Genomic DNA, 8,745 nt, shown 5'->3' with positions numbered 1-8,745 from the left:
CCCGCTTCCCGGGCGCGGGGGCGGCGGCGGCGATGGCGCGGCTGGCGGACTACTTCATCGTGGTGGGCTATGACCACGAGAAGACAGGTAAGGGCGTGGGGCCGGCGCGGGGCGGGCGGGCGCCGCCCCCAGCCCCTCCCCGCCTCCTCCCCTCGGCCGCCGCCCCCGCCCCTGCCCCGGACCCAGCCCCGGGAGTTCGTGCAGGGCCCAACGGCCCCGTAGGGGTTCCCGCGTAGTGCCGGGCCCGGGCCAGGGGCTTCATCATTTGGCCCTTCCCGAGCGGGCCAAAGTCGGGGCTGGGACCGGCGGGCTGGGCCTGGGGCTGCGCTGACCAGCTGCGAGGGGAGGACAGAGTCTGCCCCTCCCTAAAGGGAGGGATGGAGGAAAGGATGGAAAGCGGGGCTTAGGCCAGGCCGGGTCACAACTCGCTCGGGGGCGGGGCTGGGGGGGCTGGGATAGGGAATTGCCCGATGGGAGGTTGACCCCTCCTGGAAAAAAACCTACTGCCCTGAATCCTGAGTGAGTGTTGATGAATGATGTTGGAGGGGTGGCCTTGGCTCCCTGCAAGTTCTGAAGGATCCTTGTTGTGTCCTCATGCTTCACTCTTGGGGGCCCTGTGTGTGTAACCAATCACTTGTGGGGACCCCACGAATGGGAAGTTGAGGGATAGGGGTATATGTGCGTGAGTACCTATCCAATGTCCAATTCTTTCCGGAAAGGGTAAGATGAAAAAAAAAAAAAAGGATGAAACAATTGAATGTCACTTAACAAGGGAAAGTAAGTTGGACGCTTGAACTTTTAATTGTATGTTTTCTTTGTTCTCATATGGGAAAATATAGCATGTCTTTCTTTGTAAAGAATACCTTCCTAAACTTATAGCTGAGTAGTTTTTCTTTAAACTCCTTTCTCTCATATTTACAGAATTTAGGAATTTTGTAAGGATTCTTGTTTATCTTTGTGCCTTTAAGTCCATAAAAAACAATAACAGCATAGTTAATCCTAATAGAGTAAGAAGTGGAACATAGAAAGCTTGTTGTTTTAGCATAAATATTAGAAAGGAAACTTAAAAGGTGATCCAGCAACTTCCTTCTTTCTGATTTTACAGTGAAGGAAACTAAGTCAAAAAGGTCGCAACTTGGTTTTTGGCCACTACCCATGTTAGAATAGATGTCTAAATCAAAATATTGCTTTTCCCATTTAGCTATTTGTTCCTTACTGTGATTTCTGTGTTCAAGTTTTCCTATATGCCTTTACTGGTGACTTTGTGGCTTGAGGCTTGGATTTGAAGGCTAGAAGGCTTGAGGCTAAATCTTGCTTTAGGTACTTTACCTGCTGTATGACCCCGGTCAGGTTATTTAATTTCTTTGCCTCAGTTTTCTCATTTGTAAAATGGGGATAATGATAGCACCTACCTCACAGGGTTGTTGTGAGGACTCAGTGAAATACTATGGTTAAGCGCTTTGTAAATCCTCAAAGTACCATAGTTATATTACCTAATATTATTAATAATAATCTTTCATCATTGCTTATCTGTGAACTTTATAAGAATATTCCCTTTTCTTTAAAAAGAGGGCCTAACATAGTTTGCAACTGGAGGGAAGGGCAAGGTGGTCATCTACTATGTGCCAATCACTGTACTAAGTGCTTTACAAATATTATCTCATTTGAACAGTCAACTTGATATATTATGGAAGTTCTTTAGTGATTAGGTAATGTAAAGTGGCATCAATTTCTTTTACCCAACGTTTAGTTATTTGCTACATTGTTTCATCTTTTAGCAGCTTAAATTTAAACATATAACTTGTGTAATATGGAACCTTGATAGTGTATGATATACTTTCCCCCCAAGATTATTAGTCAACTAGTTGCTCTATGTTTGACATTACTTTATTTTTAATAATACTTTGAATTTCAGTAATGTACTATTTTAGAAGTTGTAAAAAATAGACTTTCTTGCAATGAAAATTCAGTTTGTTAAATAGGAAATTATCAATCTTAATAAATTTTAAGATTCCTGCTCTCCCTCCAGACCTTGTTGCCTAAATGTTTCTAATTGTTAACCACAATTTAAGGACTCCTGTTAATGATCAAATATCAAGAGACCCTGATAAAGGGAAATTCTTCTGTCATTGATTTCTTCCATCTTTCTAGAATTATTTTGTAAACTCCAAATTTAGTATCTTTTTCTTTGAGGTTACTTTGTAATTAAATATACTTCTTTCTTCATTTTTTTTAACTTGACAAAACTTGTGTGAATTATATTTATTCTCTCTTTCTTTAAATGAGACTCAAGTTTCTCTTTTCCAGGTTCAAATAAGTTCTTTTGAAAAATACTTCTGTACCTTAAGGAAGAAAGTATAACAGTACTTAATGCAAGTTGGCTATGGTTTTTTTTTTTTTTTTTATGCTAAAACCTCTCCCTGAAAAACACTGAATAGTTATATTAATAAGAATACCCCTTCAGTGTGAATTTTATTTAATGTAATTTAAGGGTTACCTGTGTTATTATTTTTTTGTTTCTCAGTTTTCTTGAGTGCAAAAACTAATATAGATTTTTTCAGTTTTAATTTTAATATTTTTGAATATATATAGAAGCAATTTTAAACAATTATATTCTGATATTTAGCTATCTAGATTCTCTCCCTCCCTTTCTCCCCTGCTCCCTCCCCACATAGTAAATAAATAGTTTGTTACAGGTTATACCAGTGCTGTCATGAAATATATATATTTCCATATTCTTCATGCCATGAAAGAATATGCATATCACACATACCAGGAAAAAAATCACAATGGAAATAAAATGAAAAATGGTATACTTTGATTTGCATTCAGACTCTATCAGTTCTTTCAGTAGAACTGTGGAACTTCCTTCGGTGGAACTGTGGATAGCATTTTTCATCATGAGTCCCTTGGGATTATCTTGGATCCTTGCTTTGCTGAGAATAGTTTAGTACTTCACAGCTGATCATTATACAGTATTTCTGTTACTTTTTATAATGTTCTCCTGATTCTGCTCACTTTACTTTTTATCACTTCGTATTAGTCTTTTCTAGGTTTTATTTTTTGAACTTAAACTGTTCATCATTTCTTTTCTTATGGTGTAGTAATTTACCATTACAACCACATACCACAGCTGGTTCAGCCATTCTCCAGTTGATGGACAGCCTGTTAGTTTCCAATTCTTTGCTATGACAAAAACTATTTTTGTACATATAGGTCCTTTTCCTTTGATCTCTTTAGGTTATAGACCTAGTAGTGGTATATATTGCTGGTCAAAGGGCATGCATAAAATTATGGCCTTTGGGGTGTGGTTCTAGATTGTTCTACAGAATGTATTATTCACTCTAGTTGAGTTTTAATTACAATTTTGTATTGTATTTTTGACAGTATTTTGAATTTCGATTGCTTTAAAAGATTTGCCACTCTCTCCTAATGGATGTATTCAATTTAATATAAAAAATTGGTATCTTATAGGGGGAGAAAGCATCAAATTGACATTTATGTCTTTGAATGGAATACTTTGTTATTGATTTTTTATTTTCAAAATACATTTATTATGTATTTGAATGAAAGTTAAGAAGTGAATTCCTGCATTTTGTAAGAATTTAAATTTAGGTTTTATTTTTATTTATTTATATTTATTCTCTAAATATGAGAATTCTAAAGTAATATTGTGGTTACCAATTTAAAAATATTACAGCTTAAGTCAAAATGACTTTTAGCAGCTTTATTTACAAAGAGGTGGAAAGAGTGAAAGTGGAAAAATGTAGATAAAGAGACAGAAAGTACTGCCTAGCTACAAATACCCTAAGTTTAATCCTAATGTCTCCAGAGGCAAATGTGAACCTGAAGTCCTAATTAGGAAGCCAAAATCTGAAGAACCAGGAGAAGCTGAAGAATCTGACAAGAATCTTCAGTGCACAGAGGCTAAGACCACCAAGAATCTCACCAGAATTAGAGCTAAAGGGAGTGTCCCACCAAAGCGTCAATGAGCAGAGAGGGTCTCCTTATCAAAGAACCAAGGAAGGAATCACTCCACTCACCACTGAAAACCAATGCAGGATCCAGGGAAAGAATCTCTTCCTCCAGTTCAGCTCATCGAGGCAGAGAGCCTGACTGAATCCTTGAGCTAGTCTTCTAAAGCAGTTTTATCAATGTCACTTCTTGTTACTACTCCACTTTACGGGAGCCAAATGCAGTCTTTCAATTTTCCTAGCACTGCCCAGAGGGTGAGCAGTGACCTTTAGAGGTGTGAACTTACTCTAGTAAGAGACTTGGGAACTCTCTTACTTAGTGTCAAGTAGGGGTACTTTAAGTTCTTGAAGTTAATCCTATCTTCACAATTTCTAATGATAAACTATATTTTGGGGAGGATATAGTTTCTGAATGTTCATTTGTACCAACACATTAAATTTACTCAATTTTTTTGACTATCCAATCATTTTTACCATAAGAGTAATTTTCTCATACTTTTCCTGAATTTTATCCAGAACAAATAGTGCCTGCTTAGTTTGTTAGTGAGCTATGAGGACCCCTTAAAGAGCATTCATAGAATTTTAGGTTTTAGAATTTAATTTGGATAAATGTTACTCTTTCTGCTAAAGTCCTTTTCTGGCTCATGGTAATCTTGAATTCAGAGGCTATATGGAATGTTAGTCTTAGGATCAGCCTAACTAAATTTGGGCAGGTTATTGCCATGATGTTGTCCTCAGTAAATGAAGACACTAGCTACTAAGTCATGAAGGAGTTTTGAGTCATGAAGGAGTATGTTATGAAAATAACAGATCTTTTGAATTATCAAAGTATAAGAAGTTATGGTAGAAGTTACAGAAATAGAAATGAATTTAAGTGTAATTAAAAGTCAGTTTGCAGAGGCTAGCATGACTGCATGCTAGGAACTTTAGAGAGAGATTACCAACTTTTAACTACACTTAAATTCATTTCTATTTCTGTAATTTCTACCATAACAGAAGATGAAATGCTGGAGAAGCATGAGTGACTGTCTTATAAGTTTATAGTATGATAACAGTATTCAAATATTTTTAAAAATCAATTTCTAGCTTTTTTTAGGCACTGACAGTTGAGAAGTAATTTTAAGTATAGGGTTTATAATCACTATATCACAATTTCCTGTGATATTTTTCAGATCCTTGATTAGTTGCTATTACCTTATCAAATAGGCATAATGGTACCTCACAGAACTGTTGTGAGACTCAATGGACATAATGGAGATGAAATCTTTTGTAAACAATGTGCTATTTGTAGAAAGTTGTTACTCTATTCAATAAAGGTATATACAGTGAAATCTGAGGTTCAAGTCTGTTTCTATCTCAAAGTACTTGAGACTTCTTCCAATATTGTTCAATTGTCAGCTCTTAGAGAGTAATATGGTTCATTTGTGATGTTATTACACATTAGAGAATATGAAAGCCAACTTGACATTGATGAGTAATTATGTACAGAGCATGACAGAGACAGAAGTGAACTAGAATCCAGCGGTATCAAACAAATAGAAACAGTTCCTGGTAGACAGCATACTGACTTAGAAAAGCACAAATAAACATTGCCTGTTGCATTTTTATTTTGTTAACTATTTCTCAATTACATTTTGATCAGATTCCTTGGAGCACTGTCCACTTGGCTACTTATACCTTGTTGAACCAGAGCTTGACACCTCTGACTTAAGACAATGGAGGTGCCCCTGACTGAAACTGGAATGGGAACCTATGGGTGGTGATGTTGATTTTGAGATAAAGGGAGTCCTTTAGATGGAGATTTCTTTTAGGATGCTGTGCAAGGACAGTCTAGGGTTGGAAATAAAGGTTTTTGAATCACTTCAGCAACTCAAACTTTAAACATCTACTGTATGTAGGTACTATTTCTAGGCACTGTTTAGATAGTCCTACCCTCATGGAGTTTTAGACTAGGATATAAAAAAATACATGGACAGCTGGGATGCATAGCATTGGAGTGATTGGGTTCACAGTTGGAAGAATCCTGAGAGATATGGAAACTAAAACCCAGAGAGGTTAATTACTTGCAAGGGGCCACATAAGTAGCTAGGAGAGCCATAGTTAAGATCCTGATCCTTTGATTCTAAATCTAGTGTTCTTCCCAGTACTCCATATATAATCCAATTTAATGAACATTTATATTAGGCCCTTCCTATATTACTGTGTATAGTGGACATTGGGAAAAGGATGCTAATGATGGAGGATCAGAGAAGGCTTCATGGAAGAGGTAGCATTTTGGTTGAATTTTAGATATTGGGTAGAAATTCAGCAAAGGGGAGAACAGAGACCATTCCAGGAACTATTTTAACAAAGACACCAGAAAGGGATCAAAAAGGTACATTTTTCTACTTTGACCGAAGAACATTGGAGTAAAGAAACAAAGACATGAAAGATTGGTGCCATTAGATTATGAATGACCTCAGCTGCCAGGCAGAGGTTTCTACATGTTTACCCATCCTCCTCTTCTGCTCCATTCCCTGAGAAGACTTTCCTTGCCCTTTATTTGTGCCCTGATTTCCATAACTTCTTGTCCCTCCTGGAGTTTACTCCTTGAAAGTCTCTTTTCTTTCTCATTTATTTACTGGTTTCTTCCTTCTTGCTTAACATCCCCTCATTCTTAAAAAAATATCCCCTACCATCTCCCTCATCCTTAAAAAGACATTTATTCTCCCAAAGTACTTCACTAGGAATCTCTTCTCTTTCTCCATCCAAGAACTCCTAGAAAACATGATCTATATGCTACTTATCACTCAAATACAGCTTCAACCAGGTTAAAATGTCATTGGGAGATATTTAATAAAATAAAATTAAAAAACAATAAAACACAAATAACATTTTCAAACCAGGTCAGGATATAGCCACAGGTATCCTTACATACAGATTAGAGGCTCTCATTGATCCACACTCACTGGCTTACTTTATCAATGTGAACTCACTCTGATGGAGTTTCTGATCCCACTAGGTTACCAGTGATTTTATAACTTATAAACTATAGGATCATAGATTTATTTATTTTTAAATTTTATTTTATTTTCCTAAGGTTACATGATTTGTGTTCTCTCCCTCCCCTCTTCCTTTCCCACACCCAGAGCTGAAAAGCAATTCAACTGGGTTATATGTGTGTTATCCCTTGATACCTATTTCCATATTATTCTTTTTTGTAGCAGAGTAATCTTTAAAAAACCAAAACCCCAAATCCTGTACCCACATAAACAAGTGATAAATCATATGTTTTCCTTCTGCATTTCTATTCCTAGAGTTCTTTTACTTGATGTGGATAGCAATCTTTCTAATGAGTCCCTCAGGATTGTCCTGGATCATTGTATTGCTATTAGTAGCAAATTCTATTACATTTAGATCATAGATCATTTAGTATCTGTAGATCATTCTCTGCCCCCTGTCTTATTTTTCACAGATAAGAGAACTGAGGCCCAGAGAGATTAGAGGTTAGGTCACTTGCTTAGGGCCATACCAATAGGTCCTGAAGGTCCTTTTGCTTTAAACCCATAATACTAATAACTTTTTAGTTTTCTTCCTCTGCATTTTTTGATGCATAATCACCCATATATTCAGATATTCCTCTGAATACGTACTCCATTTTGAGTTCTTGTGGTGTTCATTTCCAAAATCTTTCCTTCCTACAAATATCTTTTTGTTGAGGGCACCACCCTTCTAGCCTTCCAGCTTGAAAGCTCTTAGTTAGCTTTTGCTGTCTTTCTCTTCCATCAAGTCAGTTGCTACATCCTTTTGATTCTATCTTCACAATTTCTCTTATATTCATATCCCTTTCTGCATTCAAATGGCTATTAGCCTAGTTTAGGACCTCATTGTGTCTCACTGAGACTATTATAATAGCTTCCAAGTTGCCCTCCTGGCGCCCTTTCCCTCCCTGCTAACATCTACCATCTATAGGAAGCCTTTCCCAATTTTGCTGATTTGTAGTCCTTTCCTTCTGTTGGTTATTGCTAGTTTTTCCCGTACATAGCTTGTTCATACATAGTTGTGCGCATGTTGTCTGCCTGTGATATACACCATTCATTCCTCATTGCTGCCTTTTAGAGCCCTTCTCTTCCTTCAAGACAAATTTCAAGACCTATTTTCTATATGAAGTGTTGTTTTGATCACCTTAACTGTTAATGCCCTTCCTCTTAAACTATTTTGTATTTAATTAATTACACTCTGTAAATATTTGTATTTGTTTTCTTTATATTTATTCTGCACAGGTATTATGCTCACATGCATGTGCACATACACACATATACTGTCAGTCTCCGTGTAATCCCTGAGTTAGAATGTAAGCTCCTCGTGAAGGGATTCACTATATTTGTATTGTTAGTCCCTAGCAGAATATGTCCATAGTAGGTACTTAATAAACTTTTTTGATTGACTTGCAGGTTGATCTTTCTTTAAGGAGAAGTTCAGTTGTTTCCTTCTCTTTGAAGCTTTTCCTTATCCCGCCAGTTTTTATTGTTTCCTCTCTCCTCTCATTTTTCTTGATGCTCTTTCCTCTGGCCTCAGACTCCTTGTCTTGTATTATGTTAGTTTGTACACAGGTTGGATCTCTCAATAACATGAATTATTTGATGTTAGGAACTATTTCCCTAGTGCTTATCACACTGTCTTGTATATAATGAGAGCTTAATAGATGTTTGTTGATTTGAATTGGATGTAATAATAGGTAAACAAGTAATCACTGGAGACTTGTGAGCAGAGATGAGACTTAACTATGTAT

General features: G+C 36.9%; 1 protein-coding gene across 1 annotated transcript in view; it reads left to right on the top strand.

The window, feature by feature from the left end:
- Window positions 1-6: 6 nt before the first annotated feature.
- SBF2 (SET binding factor 2) overlaps window positions 7-8,745 on the top strand; it is a 545,383-nt gene continuing 536,644 nt past the window's right edge. The window contains exon 1 of the mRNA XM_044680325.1: window positions 7-87. Within this exon, the coding sequence (XP_044536260.1) occupies window positions 33-87 (55 nt within the window). The 5' untranslated portion in view covers window positions 7-32. The remainder of the gene's footprint in view (window positions 88-8,745) is intronic.

Source organism: Gracilinanus agilis, chromosome 6, assembly GCF_016433145.1.
Source record: "Gracilinanus agilis isolate LMUSP501 chromosome 6, AgileGrace, whole genome shotgun sequence".
Classification (NCBI taxonomy): domain Eukaryota; kingdom Metazoa; phylum Chordata; class Mammalia; order Didelphimorphia; family Didelphidae; genus Gracilinanus; species Gracilinanus agilis.
The sequence above is the reverse complement of the archived record's forward strand: the minus strand, read 5'-3'. Positions and strand labels throughout refer to the sequence as shown.